General features: G+C 41.1%; 1 protein-coding gene across 1 annotated transcript in view; it reads left to right on the forward strand.

Annotated features, from left to right (window-relative positions):
* The window catches only part of Kif13a (kinesin family member 13A), a 159,245-nt gene that overhangs the window by 47,483 nt on the left and 92,537 nt on the right, over positions 1 to 19,225 (forward strand). The window contains exon 3 of the mRNA XM_013030417.1: positions 9,915 to 9,927. Within this exon, the coding sequence (XP_012885871.1) occupies positions 9,915 to 9,927 (13 nt within the window). The remainder of the gene's footprint in view (positions 1 to 9,914; positions 9,928 to 19,225) is intronic.

A 19,225-nucleotide genomic window follows, 5' to 3' on the forward strand; every position in this document is an offset into this window, starting at 1 on the left:
TCTCCTCCCTTCCTCTCCCCACCTTGCTTCTCATCAGTGGTTGGCAGATGTTCTGTTCCATTGTGTCCTAACCCAGGGCGTCCTGAAGGGGCACACCCATTGTCTCTGTTTAAAATACTCCCATGGAAATGACCAAAGCACTAATAAAAAGCTCAGCTGTTTGTGTGTATTGTCAAATTTAAGAAAAATGTGCAAGGATTTCACTAATGGGTCACTTGGATTGCTATGGCCCTCCAATGTGTTTTATATGTAGGTCTTGGGGTGAGTATGTTTTTCCTTTATAAAGTGGAGATGGTGAGTGTATTTCCCTGCATTATCTGGACATTATTACATCAAAATTATTTGTTTAGCTTTCCTTGAATGTGTTCCCTTGAACTGGATGTTCATGTTTACCAGTTAGGAGGGAAATGGCTTAAAGGTAAAGTAAAATTAAATCCATTTATCTACTGTAGGACTCCCCAGAGCCTTTGATCTACTATTGTGCTCAATTGAATATTTAGGTGGGGAACAAGTAAAGGCAAGAATTCAAAAATATTTGATCAGGGGATCAGGGACCCTCCCACTATCTTATCACTCTGGCATACCTTGTTGCAATCGTCCTCCTCTGAACACTCTTTAAAAGGCATCATTTAGATATCTTACATAGCCCACATTGGGGCCTTCTCAAGTGGTACATAATGCTTTGCTGCACTTGCCTAGCAACTCTTGGGAAGGGATCGAAGCCTCATAATCAGTTCATTTTGATTTTGAATATTTATTATAAATAGTATTTTACTTCTAATAGGGTAAGATGAAGACAGATTGTGAATTGATGAACAGAATAAGATCTCAGTTTTTAAAGGGTATTTGTTGCTCTTGGAATTGTATTCCACAAAACTAGGAGAATATAAAACAAAAACAAAAACTTCCAGACCAAAATCCTCTCCCTCTTCCCTCTCTTCTCCCTCCCCATCCCCTCCCCCACTCTTTCTCCTTCCCCTCTCCCACCCCTTCTCCCTACTCTTCTCCCTTTCCTTCGCTCCTGTTTTCTGTTGGAGAAAGGATCTCACTGTGTAGCCCAGGCTGGCCTTGAACTCACTGTGTAACACAGGATGGCCTCAAACTGAAGATCCCCAGACTACTGAGTGCTGAGATTATAGGCATATGCCCCCATGTCACTGGTGGATGAAGTTCTGGCTCTCCTAGATCTTGTATGTGTTGAGTCTGTGGTAGAAGATCTGTAGTTAGGTAAAGCAAATAATGAAATGAGATGATTTAACGTGCTGAAACGCTCTGTGAAGAAAATGGAGCAAAGTGACTAAGGAGTGACAGGGCAGAGGGGGTGGGGCGGGGTGGGGTGGGGGAGACAGTGTATCAGAAAAGGCTCTGCTTATGGAACCAGCCCTGGGGAAAGCGGTACAGGGAGAGGGAACTTCATGTGCACAGCCTGGAGTACAATTTCTTTCTTCTCTAGTATTACTCCTTCACTGCAGAAAAGCAGCTCCAGAGAGCATAAGGTCCATTCAGTTCATAAGACATACTTGCCCACTGAGGCACAGACTGGGAATTGGATTGCTTCCCCCTTGATACCTGCTCCTGTAGGAGCAACTGAGTAATCCAGTGAATAAGCAAGCAAGACTATTTAAACGTTCATCCTTACCTGTACACCAGGCACTGGCCCAAACCTGACAGGACAAGCGAGAACAGGATAGTGTTATCCTACCTGTACCTGGGGGGGGACCTTCATAGCTAGGGAGAGATGGGCGCCTTTGACCAGGTTTACCAAGTGCCTGGAAAGACATAGACAGCAATGATGACCAAGGCCTGGCCAGCTCCCTGGTGCAGCTTGCTGTCAGGTGGATGAAGAAGGCAGCTGTGCAGGATCCTCAGCAGAGTGTGGCAAGGACCACAGGAAATGACAGCAGTGCTAGTGAATCATGAAGGAGGCCCACAATTGGCAGGAAGTGGGGTGGTGGGTGGTGGTGGTGTTGTCGTCAAGGGGACAGAGAGCCAGGGGGTTGAGGTTGTATTCCTGAGAGGTACAAGTTTTCTGAGTGTCTGTTGGGTGGGTTGAAGGTGGCATTTAGCATCTCTTGTGGTACTAAGGAGTTGCTGTGTGGTTTCAAGCTGAGGCAAATGATGGCTGGTGTCTGTGGAGTTACAGGGATATACTTGAAAGTTGCTGATAAAGGTTTTGTTTTTATTTTTGGTGCCAGTCCTGGGGCTTGAACTCAGGGCCTGGGCACTGTTCCTGGGCTTTTGTGCTCAAGGCTAGTGTTATACCACCTGAGACACAGCTCCATTTGTAAGTTTTTCTTTCTTTCTTTGATCCGTAATTGGAGAGTCTCTTAGACTTTATTGACCAGCTAGCTTCAAACCATGATCCGTAGATCTCAGCCTCCTGAATAGCTAGGATTACAGGCATTAGCCACCTGGCTCTGAAGTCGATTTTAATCCCAGCTCTGCCTTGTATCCTTAATTTTGTGGGCAGTTTGTTCATCTGAGAAATGGGTCAATGATTTCCACCTATGTCAGCATAAGGATTAATGGATGACTTCAGTTGTCACTCTGCCATGTGTGAGGTACAGAATATGCTTAGTGACATTCCTTCCATCCACTTTCTCGCCTTCTCAGAGACAGTGGAATTGATAAGGAAAGTGTCCTGGCATCACAGAGACACAGCACAGCCTTTGCTGGCCTTGGGGACAGTACCGCTGAGCCCATTTGCAGCTCAGTGAAATTATGGATTCAGTGTCCATCTGTGGAACTCTTCCCTGGCCATTTGGGAGTGATCTGACCTATTTCAGGATTGGAAGAGTAATGATGGATTGTTCTAAGTGAGAGTACTTTGGGAGCATTTAACAGGCTGTTCCCTCGTTTGTCTTGGTGCTTTGGGAAGGACAGAACTAAGTTGCTAATATAGTCTGCCCGTTGTCTGTTTCCTGATAATGCTCAGAGTAGGATAAGGTAGAGAGCTGCAAATCTTACTGTCTCTTGCTCAGACTCATAACAATTCTCTTTACCTGTCAGTGACTTGCATTTTCCTGTCATAAACCTCTAAATATCTTGGCAATTAATGGATTTCTTATGCAGCGTTTCTTTTTCTGAGAATTCCATCCTAATTGCTTTCTTTGGGTTTATGCTGTTTTCCTAGTGAGCAAACAATTTGTTTGCTTTTAACCAGGTAAATAATGCATATGTGATATGATAACAATAAATGATTTGGACATAGGACACAGGGTTTGTATCATAACAGGAATAGAAAAATTTACATTCTTCTTTTAAGCCTCAAACTTGCTATCCTGTAAGTTCTGCTCTTGGAAGGTAAGGGGAAAAAAAGCATCACAGGACTTCATATACCTAGTGAGGCTTCCCCTGGGGTCATTCCTTTGTTGCCTGTCTATTTTTTTCTTATCTGCTGTGCAGTTGGATGTAATTTAAAGTGAGTCTGTGGCTCCGTTCTCAACTGAACCAAACTGTTTCAAATTCCTATTTTGATGTTCACAGAGGAATTTAAAAAAAATCATATACTCTAACCTAGAGAATGACATTGCTTACTAGGAGTGTGGCTTTTGTCATGGGCCTATATTATTGGCATGCTCATTTGCAGTTCTGTGTTGGGAATAGAGATGCCTCGTCAGCACACCTAAAATCTCACTCCTAATTGGCATAATTTCCTGACTTGGTGATATGATTCAATGTGACTTTGAAACTAGATTGTTCTGCACAGATGCTGTGCAGCGGGAATGGGCTGCTGAGTCAGGGGGCTCTTGGTTCCAGAGCCCTCCAGGTGGCAAGTCCTACAGGCTGTCAGAGTCCACCAGCATCTGGCATCAGCAACTGCAGGTGTTTCTGTGGCACATAGAGAGCGTTTGTAGGTAAAATAAATGGCTGAAGGTGTTACTCTGGTTCCTTAAATGCTTTGCACATGTTCATTCACTTAACGCTCTCAACAGCTCTTTCTGTGACAGGTTACAGGAGTAGAGGCATGGAGAGCTTGGAGCATGTCCAAGGTTACAGTGTGGCCCAGCTTAGCCTTGAAATCTTGGGCTCAAGTGATCTTCCTGCCTTGGCCTCCTGAGCAGCAAGGATTATAGGCATGTATCACCATGTCTGGTTCGTTCTTGACTTTTCATCTGAGAATTGATGTTCCCTGCTGTAGTATACAGAAAGCTTCCCTGTGTGATTCTTTCACAAATGTGACACACTGAACAAGAGCTATGTTTTCTTTGATGAATTTTGTTTTAATGAACACAGGGTGAGTTCTCACTAGGCTCCCTCAATGGGGAATTGCTGCCATGGTAATCAGGAACAGGAGGCTCATGAAGGGGCCCGGAGAATGCTCCACAGAGACAGTCCCGGAGCCACCATGGGTCCTGGGGCCCACAGCTGTGTGTTAGCCAGGAGGAGCAATTGAGGGGTTGCTTTCCCTGTTAATGTTTGGCGAAAAGGCAGAAAAGCCATTATTGATGAATAGTGGTTATTGTATTTTGTGAGGTGTTAACATTTGTCAGTATATTCGAAACGCTGGAAATAGATGTATAGATCTCATAAACAGCGGGTTAAATTAATAGTTATTATGGGCATATGCATATAGATTCATCTCAAGTTTTCCATTATAACTTTTTAACCAGTTGATTACATAGATTACATAGAAATGACAACTTATTCTCTACAACTTCTACTCAATTTACAGATAGCAGTGTTTAAAAAAAACCCCAAGACTTTCAGACGAGAAAATGTTCACTTTTTAGCATAAAACAAAGCTTATGACAAATAATACAGTTTAAATGATATTTTAAAAGATAACATTTATTTTAGCACGTGGTAACAGGTATTTGATGTTTGCTTTCTGACCTGAACACTTTATAGACTAGAAAATAGTCTTGAACTCTGTTTCAGGAAACAGCTTTGGTAGAATGTTTCCTTTTCCTTTTTTAATTCCAACCAGTCAGGGACTGATGCTTTAATAAGTTTGGAGAAGGGGGACATTGTGTCATTTCACCAACTTAATAAAGCATGATAGTGGCTAGTACCTGTGCAGATTTCCTATCTTCTCTGGGACCCAGTAACAATGTGTGATCTGGCACCAATGCCCAGCCCAGTCAGTCACTTTCCCTGGAAGGGTGCTAATCCATCCTTTCCTTTGATTTGCATCTTTCCAGGCTCTTCCCAGTGTTCATCTCTTCTCTGAGATGAAAACATGAATGAAGCAGACACTGACAGTGCTTTGTCCTTATCTGCCTCAGACTATAAATATCGCTCTTGAATCTGGAGCTCTCCTTCTGGAAAAACAGGGATTCAAAGTGTGGCTGCATTGTTGAAACTGCATTGAACATGCCATGGGATTAATAACCTATATTAGCATGTTCTATTCTCTGAAAAGTATTGCCCATAAAGTGTCGCATAGGGAACTGGGTTCAGTGGGTTTCTCAATTTAAAGATTACTTCAGAAGGCCTTTAGGGTTTGGCTTTCATTAACAGTCCATTGAACTTCTACTCTACATGAAATTTCGATCTAGAAAAAATCATTGTTTTCTGTTTTGTTTTGTTTTGGGGCTGGTACCAGGACTCTTTGCAGCTGGTGCTCAATCACTTGAAACAGGCTTCCAGTCCTGCAATTTAGGGTTAATTGGAGACTTTTCTGCCCAGGCCATCTTTGAACCATGATTCTCTAGATCCTAGCCTCTAATATAGCTAGGATTACAAGTGTGAGCCACCTGGCTCTGGAGTGATTAAACCAGAGCATCCTGCTTGCTATTCACCTGCTCTACCCCTGAGCCACCCCTCCAGCTCCCCTGAAGTCTTGATCATTGTGCAGTATAGACTAATCTTGCCCCCAGAATGTGAGGTGGTGCTAGTGACTCAAGTCAATCCTTGTATTTGGGTTATGTGTAATTCATTCAGTCAAAGCATTATTTCTGAGTTCTTGTAACAGTCTGAATCCCTCATGAGAAGGTGAGATTAGGGACAAGGATTATGAAAACAGCATGTGGCATGGGGTAGGGTAGGGGGGGATGACACTGGGGTGGGGGGGAGGACGATCTGTTCTCAAGAGGTTTAAAATTTAAAGATACAGGAAATTCAAACATAACAAAATGACTGCAGGCTACAGATATCTGTGTTAGTCAGCCAGTGCTAACCTGTTTCCCTGCCCAAAGTAGTCATGCAGTGATGAAGACCCAGGTGTTCTCACTCAATCAGTGAAGAATTCACACAGTTGCGCCTTAAACTGGATCTTGAAGAATGGGCCACAAGGGGTCAGGTGTAGTGGGGAGAGAGAAGTGGACAGAGGCAAGGTACCTGAATCGTATGGTGTCAGCCTGCCAAGAGCAATTCATGAGTTGAACAGTTCCAAAAGGTGCACAAGGGGGAAAGCTTTTCAGGACCAGCATAGAAGCAGTTAAAGAAGTAATTTGTGGTTAAAGTTTGAGTGTCCTGGTCGGAAGTTTCTAATGATGATATGGCTGATGTCCAGTCCTTTTGTGAATGGCTGAGCTTGTTGCATTTCATGTATGTAGAAGCCAAGAGTATTAGCACTAGCTCAGCTCCATGGCCTTCCATGAAGTCATTTTTACAGTCTGCCTGCATGCATGGGTGAAATCTCCAGTATCATATAACTCACTGTGTGTGATTATGGTGTCAGTAGTATTCCCATTGGACAGGTTTTTCTTCACAGCTCCCAGTGAATGGCATTCAACCTCTGGGGATTTAGATAATAAATTATGGTTCAGAGTTAGAGTGCCAGAGCTGAAAGGCAAAGGGAAAAGTTTATTGGTTAATAAAGTGCAGCTATGCTGTGTTGGGTGACTTTTTCTACCATATCGAGGATCTCTGTTCTAAACTAAATGATGAATACATTTGGGAAGCAGCAAATGAGCATTGTAGCTTTCTTTTCCCTGCTGCCCAGGCTCTATTCATTCTCAGCAGGCAGTCAGTCCTTAGTCAAACCACAAAAGGGAGCAGAATTATATTGGTTGGAAGAAATGCTCTGTTGAAGTACTTAAGCTGCTGAAATGGGATTGGTTTTCTAACAACAAAGAAAAAAAACACACCTTCTTGGAATGGCAGAGAAGAAAGGGTAATTTTATTTTGGCCAGCTGAGAAGGTAAAATGTACGTCTGGCTACATACCAAGACTGTTCTTTGCTGCCAGTGATGAGCAGTGTGTAGTTGCAGTCTGCAGCATGTATGAGAACTCTGGAGAGCTCCTAGCTCTCAGAATTCTCTCTAGCCTGTTCCATCTTCGCAGGCATACTTGTTCTGACACTGCAAAACTGGGAAGCCATACAGCCAGCCCACCCATATGCATGAGCTCCCCGTACTCAGCTTCAACCAACTACAGGTGAAAAATACTGAGAAAAATCTTGTGCCTGTACTGAATATGTACAGTTTTTTTTTCTTTCTGTCATTATTCCCCGAACAGTACCAGCTATTTACATAGCATTTAGTTGTTTTATGTCATCTAGCGATGACTTTTTAAGTATTTAGAAAAATATGCATGGGTGTGTGCAAATACTATGCCATTTTATAAAAGGTACTTGAGTGCCTGTGGATTTTGATAGTAACCCTCATATCCTGGGACAACTGTATTATTATAACTTGGTGCGTGCTGTTTCATGTGATCATCTTCCTGAAACTCAAGTGTCTTGTCTTTTCCTTTGTGAGGTAAAGCGGTGATTCAAATGGCTTTTGAAAAATGAAGCAAGCCAAGTAAGAGAAGGTTTAGTTCAAAGTACAGCACATACAGTTTTTATTGTTGCTCTACCTGCTTGGTACAGAGCCTTCCAGAGCCCTCCTCCACTCAAGACAAGCTTCTTGGCAGAAATCCCAAGCTGTGCTGCAGAGTGGAAATTCACAGCTTTCTTAGCATTAAGACGATTCATGCATCTTTTATTATGACAGCTATAAATGTTTATCTTCCTTTGATGGGTAGACACACACATATGTTGGGACTTGCCTGATAAGAGCCACACATTCCGTTATTCCAGAGGAAACCCTGAAAACAAAAGTCACATCTCCCTTGTGCCCATCTGGGTAATTCCGCAGGCAGAAACGCTTCTTTCCTTGTAGCTAATTCATGGAAGTCCAAGATAGTGAGATTTCAGGCTTATCAGTTGAGGAATTTCATGCTTTTCTTTGCTTGCATTTGGAAGTCTAGAAATTTCACATCTGACTGGAATCCATGTGCATCCTTCCCATGCTTCTGTGCTCTTGGTTTTATTTAGAGCCCTCAGATCTCTCTGAGGATTGATTAATCCAATGATGGAGTGACTGTTGCCTATAGCTTTTGATTCCATGGCTTCTGCTTTCTCTCCCACCCTCCCTCTCATGAATTTGCAGTGGTGGGTATTGAACCCAGAGCCTAACACCTGATAGGGAAGTGCTCTACTCCTTGAGCTATCCCACCACTCTTGTTTTTATTTTATTTTTGAGACCAGTTTCCATACTGCCTTTTGTCCAGAGTGGCCTCAAACTTGTGATCCTCTTGCCTCTACCTCTCAAATAGTTGGTGTTAAATTACAGGCATGTGTCACCAGAAAATCTGTTGGTTTTTTTTTTTTGTTGTTGTTTTTTTTTGTGGTAATCTCCATGATTCTACTCCTAAAGAAGGATTAAATGGGGGAAAATTTCCATTTCTCATTTACAGTAATTTTACAGTTATGACAATGATATGAGAGTTTGATCAAGAATAACTTCATCAACAAGGCCAAGAACTGTCATAGAAAAACCTAGGAACCAAATTCAGTGCCTTAATTTTATGCATGAGAAAAATATTTACAAAGCATATCAACTTAGTATTTTGTTACTTTGAAACATTTTTTTCCTTTTTAGAGTTTTTTTCAGCTGTAATTTCAGCTACTTTGGAGTTATTAACATTCAAAGTGAACATTGTAAAAAGTGCATGTGTGGTTGTTGAGACGGGAAGGATGCAATTTCTTTTAAATTTCATTCAAGGTTGAAATAGATGAAAATTATTATTCAGGATAGGAACCTCTAGCCCTCAGGCTGTGTAAGGCTGTGAAATCATTTGGTCCACGATGGGACAGACAGATATGCTTCTCAAATCCTTCTTGGTGACCACCCATGGCCATCTGCCTGTATTGATAATTCTGTATGGCCCTCAAATGATGTTTTAAATGTCCCCGGGCAGAGAAAAATGTTCCCTAACTCTGAACCATAAATGAGTGCTTGTGTGTTTGTGTGTGTCTGGGGGCATGTTTGTCAGTACTGAGGCTTGAACTCAGGGCCTGGTTACTGTCCCTGAGCTTTTTCTCTCAAGGCTAGTGCTCTACCAGTTGTGCCACACCTCCAACTTCTAGCTTTTTGATGGTTAATAAAGAGTCTCATGGACTTTCCTGCCTGGACTGTCTTGCAACCGTGATGCTTAGATCTCAGCTTCTCAAATAGCTAAGATTACAGGTGTAAGCCACTGATGCCCAGCAAACCATCATTTCTAAATGAGAAAAAAAACCCTTAATATATCTATTAGAATATATAGATTTCCCCAAGGAGTGATATAGGTACATTTCAACTCCGATTTAAGGAAAATTTAAATGTGAAAATTGATGTAAATGTATTTGATAATATGCAGTAATAATTGTAACATTTCCTTATCTTTATGTTTTTCCATTGCCACTTCTTGGAACCACTAAAAATAGCTGTGAGGGACTATCTGTATACATTCTACTAACCTAGAATAGAGAAAATTTGTTAAGGGTGTACTTCATTTATGAGCAAATGTAAGAGTTTATCTCTTCAGGCAGGAATGTGTTTGATTTGTCTTCTGGTATGTCAAATCCTGATTCCAAAGTTCTAAATTTACCTTTGTTGTTTTTTTTTCTCTCTCTTTCTTTCATTGTTCTCATCTGATGTGGCTGCTGTGTTTATGACCCTCTGTGCCTGCTGCTGAAATTTCTTCTTTGCATCGTTAAGGAAACCTCCCAAGGTAAGCACTCATGTATACTGGGCATGTATACTGGCTTAGTGTGCTGGAACCTAGGCCTTTAACTCATTACAATAACCTATATAACATCTGTCTTCTTAGCAAGGAAAAACATCATTCTAATATAAAGCTTAACGGTGAGAAAACAATTCCTGTTGGTAATCATGTCAAGTTAGAATGTCAGTCTACCTTTGCAAAGTCCTTTCACCCATGATTTCACTCTAAGATGGATGCACTGTTCCTCAGACAGTCCTGTCCTGGAATTGTTTCCATTTTGTTGATTATGCAAGGAGGTTAATCAAGATTAAATATGTTCTGGTTTGTAGATTGATTGAAGGGGTGGAACTGGGAGAGTGTAGTATGGCCACCCTCAAAAGTAGGGGGAGAAAGTGACTGAGATTGAGAAGTAGGGGAACCATGATAATTGCTTGGACAAGCTGTCTTTTCCTGTATCCTGATAAGAAGGGTTCATGTCTTTGAAAAGATTTTTCAATATATGTAATTACAGATTTAAACTTCCTCAATCTGGGTGCTCCATCAGAGGTCCTCGCTGATCACAGTGATCCCAACCTTTCATTAGCATCTTTTAACAGTTATAAGTCCCAAAGCAAGAGAATAGATAGGCATTGGAATGAGAAGTATGGAATGTTGATAATCGGCCCCGAATAAATACAGGTTGGTTTTTTTTTTTAAACCAATGAAGGAACTGAGCACCAAATATAACAAGAAACTTGATGGCTTCTGGTCAGTGATGCTGATAATTATAGGCGTTGATCATGATGTGGGATTAGAACAAGTTCTAAACACCTGTGCTATGTGGTCAAAATCTAGGACATAGTAGATAAGGACAGAAAGTCCAGAATAGACAAGGATTTCTTCTAAGTTATGAAGAAATATCCACTTTAGCTGTTGGATTATGGAAACCAAGTAAATTCTACTTCAACCTTTGTATTTACTGATGGCATCATATGTATTGTCTTTTTTGTGTGTGTGTCAGTCATGGGACTTGAACTCAGAGCCTGGGCACTGTCCCTGAGCTTTTTTCTGGTGGCTAATTGGAGAGAAGAGCCTGACAGACTTTCTTGCTCTGGCTGGCTTCTGATCATGATCCTCAGATCTCAGCCTCCTGAGTAGCTAGGATTACAGGTGTGAGTCACTGGTGTCCAGTGTGGATATTATCTTTTGTATTTAAGAATTTCAACTTCAGGGAAGTGACACTGTGGCTCAAAGTGGTGGAGGATTAGCCTTGAGCAAAGGAGCTCAGGGACAGTGTCTAGGCCCTGAATTCAAGCCCTACAACCAATAATAAAAGAGAATTTCAACTTCAGCATGGAAGGCATGCATTGAACATATAATAGGAGACCTATTAAGAAAGAGAAAATATGTAATACTATAGACATATAAGCTATAGCAGATTTCTTGGACAAATCTTTAGGAATTTCTCACTTAGTAAATGCTAATATGGATGTAACTATGAATTGCAGCCTAGAAAATACAAGAACATTCTGGTTACTTTCTAGTCTATGTATGTAGCCTAGTTTTTTGACACCTTAGTTTTTGCTAAGTTCCTGAGAAGTACATGAAAGTTTTAAAATACAATCAGTGATGAGGCCCCACATTAAATGTAATTTTATTTTTTATTTTATTTTATTATTTTTTTGCCAGTCCTGGGGCTGAACTCAGGGCCTAGTCACTCTCCTTGAGCTTCTTTTGCTCAAGGCTAGCACTCCACTTGACCCACAGAGCCATTTCTGGCATTTTCTGTTTATGGGTTACTGAGGAATCAAACCCAGGGCTTCATGAATACTAGGCAAGCACTCTACCACTGAGCCACATTCCCAGCCCATTAATGTAATTTAATAATTATACAAGAATGATTTTTTTTTTACTGGGCACCACTGTACACACGTCTAGTCCCAGTCACTTGAGTATTATATGAACCCAGAATTGAGAACCAGCATGGGCAGCATAACAAAAAAAACAACTAAAAATAGATAAATTTAGATAGATAGATAATATTAATTTAAAACAATGACTTTTGCATAAAAATATTAGAAAAGATAGGATGATTGGATTTAACAAATAATGATTCCATTCAATAGACAACTGTTGTGTAATCAGACCTACTCCTAGTACTTTAATTGGGGGTGGAATGTGGAAGATAATACACGCATATACAATCAATTGTGTTATGAACTACAGAGACTAAACCGAGTAAAGATGGCAGATCACAGTTTCAGCTTAATGCCAACTACATTTATCCCATCTAATAAACTTGTCCAGATCAAATATGCTTTGGCTACTATAGCTGGAGGAGTCCCTTTAATTGGAAATAAAATGCAAATGGTGTGGTATTAGCAACTGAGAAGAAAGAAATCTGTCTATGTGGTGACTGCAGAGAATGAAACTAAATACCAAGAACGTAGATTTGGTGTATAATGGCAGGACCCCCATTATAGAGGACTTGTGCCCAGAGTTGGGGAACTTGCTCTGTAATACTTTCCTGTTTACCAAGTACACCCAGCTCAGCTGGTAGCTTCTGTGGTACAAAAATATACGCATTCAGGCAGTCAGAGGCTAAGCCAGAGAAAACTCAATACTGTGAATCCATTCTCAAGAAGAACCCAATGCCGGTGTCAGTGGGTTACACCTGTAATCCTAGTTACTAAGGAGGCGAAGATCTGAGTATCGTGGTTCGAAGCCAGCCTGAGCCAGAAAGTCCAGTTAACACACTCCCCCGCACCCCGAAAAAAACCAGAAGTGGAGATGTGGTGCATGTGGTAGAGCACCAGCCTTAAGTATAAAAGCTAAGGAACAGTGTCCAGTCTCTTGAGTCTCCCCAAAAGCCCAATGTCCCAGATATCCCCTTCGGTCCATGTTAGACTGACCTGCCCTTAAAGGTAAGTGCCCTCTAAACACTAGAGATCTCCTCATCTTATGTCATTAATTTGTTTTCTTTCCAAAGAACTTTTATTTATGTACTCCATCTGTGTTAGGTTAGTTCTTGAAATTGTGTCTACTTATGTGATGATAGAAAATAACAACCACTAAGCTATAGTACACTATTTCTGTGATGGGTAAGGATTTTTTTAGAATTCATTTCTTAAATGTACTAAGGTAGGAGAACCAATAAGGCGAGGAAGATGAGCTTGATAAAGCAGGAGAGAAGTAAGAGGACTGAAGACAGGCCTAGCAGCCCAGCATTCATCCTGCTCTAGGCAATGGAAGGAGGTAGAAGAGCCAGTGAAAATAAGAGAGAGCGAGCCCAGGTATTCAAAATGCTGTGGCTTTGTGGTAGGGTTGACAGTCTGAACACTTGTGCTGTCCAAATTGGATGTTTGTTTCTTAAAATTTTCCCCCTCTGCTTTGCATGAAGTCAAGGAGAAGAGGAAAATAATCTGATCAGCTTTGAAATGTTAGATTTAACATCTTTTATATGGCATAAGAAGTGTATCATGGAAGAACAGAAAGGGAAATTTATACCTTATGTCTTTTAAGATTGCTGTGTGCCCTATCTTTAGATTTTTTTTTTCTCTTTGCTAGGTGTCAGATTTTTATCAAGTGGTACTCTTGAGTGGAGAAACGTTTATCTCTGCCCAAGTGTGTAGCTGTTAATACTTTCACCTGTGGCATATTATGCTATTTTACAGGAACATACTCTATTTCCCTTAAGAGCAATAAGCTTTTGAACAAACATCGAGATACCTACTTTGTATCTCTTTGGTAGTTTAAAAAAGAATAAAGAGCCTTTTCAATAATTGTCAGAATGTGGTAGATGTGTCCTGTTCTCTCAATGTGACTGTGGTCTTGAATCCAGGGCTTCTATGTTAGAGATACTACAAATAGAGGCCCAGGGGGAACGTTGATGGTTAGTGAGCACTTTTTGGTAAGATTTGGATTTTGGTTGGCAGTTGCACAGAAGGAGAAGAATAGTTAGCCAATTTTTAGGCTTTGTAGACCCTAATAACAATAAATGTAAGTATATGGGTGATCATTTTGTGTAAAACCGTATCTTGTTTTTGTGCTAATATTGGGGCTTGAACCCAGGGTCTGAGTGCTGTCTCTAAGCTTGTTTGCTCATATCTGGCACTCTACCTCTTGTGCCACAACTCTACTTTCAGCTTTTTGCTAGTTAATTGGGGATAATAATCATTTAGATTTGTCTTCTCAGGCTGGTTTTGAACAATGATCCTCAGATGTCAGCCTTCTGGGTAGGAATACAGTCATGAGCCACTGAAACTCAGTTATAGACACCAGATTTCTAAGACTTAATTCAAGGGTAAAAATGAGTCACTGTTATTAAATTTTTTATCTTGTTTCACTTTTTAAGGAGTCTATGGAAATATTCTTCCTATCAGACAGTTCTACCTCCGAGCAAACACCTGGTTGGGCACCAAGTTTCTTTTCATCATTTGTCTTTAGGCTTTTGCTTGTTTCCTTCCCAGTTAAGTGCAGCCACCTTGCCATCATCCTTTATACTTCTGCCCTTATGCTTGGTCCAGGAGTGCTGCAGTTGCATAAACTTAACCGTGGCTGGAATTTCCCTAAGATTTGTTTTACTTTCGCACTCAAGTTATTTACGAGGCAAACATTGAGAGCTTTCTGCAAAATGTATCATGTAGTAATTCAGACAAGGACAGGAGATGAGACTTGAGACAGTTAAAGTAGGGACTTCTGCTCTCTAGAATTCAGTGTGATGAGGATGGCTAAATATGTGTAGTCTTCTATAAGTAATTGAACATTATTATGATAAACGTTATCAGTCACTAGTTTAGTCCTTTGTGACTTCAAAGGAAGAAGACTCATAGTTAAACATGGAGCTTCAGGAAGGCCTTCAAGGGTACATAAAGTTTCTAAGGGCAGAAATTTAGGATTTTACATACAAAATATGTGTAAAAACAGGAACAAGAAAGTAATTTTGTGTTAGCAAGCAGTGAGGACTGGGGGTGGCTGTAGCTCAATGATAGCACCTTTGCCTAAGTGTGTGCAATGCCCAGGATCAATCTACAGTATCCCCAAGATTAAAACAGAAGTAATGAGCTGGGTGCTGATGACTCATGCCTGTAATCCTAGCTACTCAGTAGGCTGAGATCTGAGGCTGAGGATCACGGTTCAAAGCCAGCCCCGGCAGGAAAGTCCGTGAGACTCTAATCTCCAATAAACTACCAGAAAACTGGAAGTGGCACTGTGGCTCAAGTGGTACAGTGTTATCCTTGAGCTGAAGAGCTGAGGGATAGCACCCAGCCCCAAAGTTCAAGTCCCACAACCAACAAAAAAAAAAAAGAAAACCAGAAGTAATGAGTTACACACTCTGGTAAGACGCATCTAAAGATAAATCATGTATTAAAAGCTAAGAAAGCCAGATGCTGGTGTCTCACTCCTGTAATCTAACTACTCGGGAGGATGAGACCTTCTCAATTGGAAGCCAGCCCAGACAGAAGAATCTGCAAGACTTCATCTCCAGTTAATCAGCAAAAGGCCAGGTTGGAGTTAGGTCTCAAGTAGTAGAACACCAGTTTTGACCAAGAAAGCTGAGACAGAGTACTCAAAACTGAACTTGAAGTTCAAGCCCTGGTACCAGGGGAAAAAAAAAAGACTAAGAAAGTAAGGACATGTGCAGTTGCTTGCTCCTGTAATCGTAGCTAACTGAGAGACAGAGGTCAGTTGGTAGCATCAAAGTTCAAGGCCACCTGGAGCAAAATGTTAGTGAGGCATCTTCCCCCAACCCCCAACCCCTTCTCAACCTATACTGAGATGTGGTGGCAAAGACCTATCATCTCAGCTTTGTGGAACATAGAAATACAAAGATCTCAATCCAATCTGGCTACCATATCTGAAAAATAAAGCAAAAGGGGCCAAGGACATCGTTCAAGTGGTAGAATACCTTCCTAGCAAAGTACAAGACCCATAGTTCAAAACCCACTCTTCCCAGGAAAAAAAGAGCTAAGAAAGTAACAAGCTTATTGGATTTAGGAGTTAGACCATAATTTTGTGGGCTATATAGATCATGTAGGATTTCTGGGTCGAAAATTATATGATCCAGAGTATAAAATTTACCTGACTGAAGAGTAATTGGTGAACAGACAAATGGGTAGATAAGAATCAAGGTTCATTCTGCTTTGTGTCTCTTCTGCTTATGCTAAGTGATTCATTAGAAGGAACCTGAAATGTTCAGTGGCTTGAGACAATGAAGGTTTATTTATGTAATTTTACATGTCAGCCAAGGTTAGTGTGGCTCTGTACCATGTGACCTTAATCTAGGCATCAGTCTGAAGGAACAGGTCCTGTTTGGCATTTGCCACCAGCTCTTAGCTGGCATTCATTGCTTTGTTCACCTTTAATTGGCCAAAGCAAATCTACATAGATAAATTGCCCAAAGCAAGTCACATGGCCAAGCTGGATATCGTCAATTGGGTCAGGAATATTTTTCCTACTCTAGGTACTGCAAGTCATATGGCCATCGGTATAGATACAAAATAAGGAGAGCCACGAGTCATCTGGGCTAATGATGCAGTCTGCCTCACTTTACTTACCTAAATCACATTGTAGAACATTTCTCCAATTTTTTCAAAATTTAATTGTGAAGATGCTGTACAGAGGAGTTACATGAGTTAGGTAATGAGTACATTTCTTTTCCCCCTCCTTGGTTTTTCTCCAGTTATTTTTATAAGCAGTAACAAAACAGAACCAGAAAAAAACACCAACCCTCTTCACAATCAGCACTGTATGTATCTCAACATTTCTGCAGACCCTTCTTCTCTCCCCTTTCCTTCTTCTAGCTTTCTTGGGAGCCAGTTGTTTCCACTCATCGCTATAGGCCTGTGGATGCCTACAGATACAACCAGTAAAGTACCAGGTTGCCTGGATTATAAGGCCTCAAGAGGAAAGATCTCCCATCTCCCTAGTTTTGGCATTCATCCATTTTGCTACCAAGAGCAATGAAACAACAATGAAAAATTTCCCATAGTCCTGAGTCATCTTTAGCAGAGTGAATGTTTCTTTACTAAGCCCTTTCTAATGTGCATTGATTCATAGTAAGAGTTTGCAACCCCTGGGCTACCTCAAGTCCCTCAGACTGGAGCCTTGAAGTCAGCCTGGCCATTGCCTCTCTGACTGGATGCACTTAGCAGGTGAGATCCATCTGGGTGAGGTCTAACAGAGTGAGGTAGGCATATGAAGTGAGCTTTTTGGCTGGACGTTCTGAAACAGATCCAGATATGGCTCATAATGCCATGGTGACTGAGTTTTATTCTTTCTTCTTTTGTAATGAGCAGCAGTAACAGTTTACCACAGATGATGTACAGCCACAGTCTGTATTTAGACATTTGCACCTTACCTTTTGGTAGTGCTTGTTAAAGAAGGAATATTCTGTGTTTGCAAGTACACATATTACCTTTTCAATACACTGTTGGAGAAGTTATTGGAGTGGCTAGGATTTTGAAAAGTAATGAGAGCATGATAGGACCAGAAATAGCACAGATTATGCATTTGTGACATCCCTTCCCCCCACCCAGCCACCAGTGAAGCAGATGTTGGAAATTAATGATAAAGAATTAAATATGAAATGAATAGAGTGTTCAAGAGTGGGAATTCAGCCAGTGAGTGCTTCATTGCTTATGCACCACTAGTTTACATGTGTTCAGTGTTAAATAGAAGCTCTGTATGTGCTATTAAAATATTGGTCTGGGATTTGGGAGAACTCCTTCCTATTTTCACATTTTTTCTTTAAATCCACACGAGCATGAAAGAGTTCTCTGAAGAGGTACCTCTCCATACTGTTGGAACTTTAGACTGCATTCCACAGCAGGACCTCTGACAGTAGAGTTGCCTCCTACAACAGATTGTGAATTCCCCAAGATCACAGACAATTGCCTTACTTCTTAGAGATAGATGGCAGCAGATGCTATTGACTTGCTTTGAATCGTTGAGATGCTTTGACATCTTCACCACCCAGCAGTGTTGACTGTGTAACCCAAGACATTGTTTATATGTAGCTACTTAAGCATATATAAAGGAAATGATTAATTATATTGCAAAAAGCTATCAGTGACTTGACAGATTTTTAAACAAGAGGATGGGGTCTGTCAATAAAACTGACTAGTACAGTAGTAAGGCTAATGGCTCTTGGTGTTTCTTCTTCATGGCCCATGGCACCTATGGTCAAATCCAGGCTGGCGGTTGTGCTGGCTGAGCAACTTCTGCAAATAGCAGTGAAGACAATCCCATGATAAGATAGGCTTTCAGGGCTGGGCTTTCCTTAAAATTTCATTGCAGTTTTAAAGATGAGTGAAATTTAACTCTTCATTTATTAATCAACTCCACATTGAATCAGCGTTGAAATCAGAAACATTGTATCAGCATTAAAAGGAAAATTTCAACACGAAATGAAACAGAACTTGCATTGTCTTTCAGTGTAACTCATTTTTATAATACAAAGGTGGTGACACACTGGAACTATGTCCTTCATATTAATTGTAGTGCTTCAATTCAACAAAGTTAGAAAATAACCGCAAGATAGGACGTTGACCAAGTCAGTCTTCTTGAAACAAGAGAAATGGAGGCTCACGGGGCAGTCTCTGAGGCACAGCTTTCATAGCAGGTAGGGGCAGGCCTGGCTGTTAATGACAGCTGGGTCTGCTGATATGAACAGTGGCTGTATTGTTCTGAAAGGATGAAGACGGTATAGAAGGGGAAAGACACACTGTTCATTCACAGCAGACAAGTCCATACAGCAGACTTTATCCCATGGGAAAACCCCTTTGATTTTGAATGTGGGAGCTAGCAAGTTCCTGTCATATGTAGTGTATATTATGTGCCAGCTATTCTATCAGTAGACATTATGGTTAAGGCCTACAATGCAAAACAATGCAAACTATCACTTAGGTAGATAGGCATGTCTTACCGAGAGGGCAAAGTTGTTGCCTAAGACAGCACAGAGGAATGAAGAATTACTTTTACAGTGTAGTACAAATAGAGATGATGTTTGACAAAGGATGAGTTATGGCTCACTGGATAGGAAGTCAAGGTGAGGAGGAGGAGGGGCTGTGGGAAAGAGGGCTTCCCCATAAATCTTTGTTCTCTTCTTTTTGCCCCGATCTTCTCAGTATGCTCAGTCCACCCAAAAGAGTTTGTGGTCATTGGTGGAGGCCGTCAGAGCTGAGGAGGTAGCTGACCATTTACGTGAGGTACAGGGGCAGAGAGGAATGTGCTAATGTTGTTTCGTCAAAGGTACACGGATTCTATGTACAAGTGGCCATGGGCTTGTCACCCCTAAGTGAAACTGAGGCTTTGACAAAGTGCT

This window comes from Dipodomys ordii, unplaced genomic scaffold, assembly GCF_000151885.1.
Source record: "Dipodomys ordii isolate 6190 unplaced genomic scaffold, Dord_2.0 Scaffold130, whole genome shotgun sequence".
Lineage (NCBI taxonomy): Eukaryota > Metazoa > Chordata > Mammalia > Rodentia > Heteromyidae > Dipodomys > Dipodomys ordii.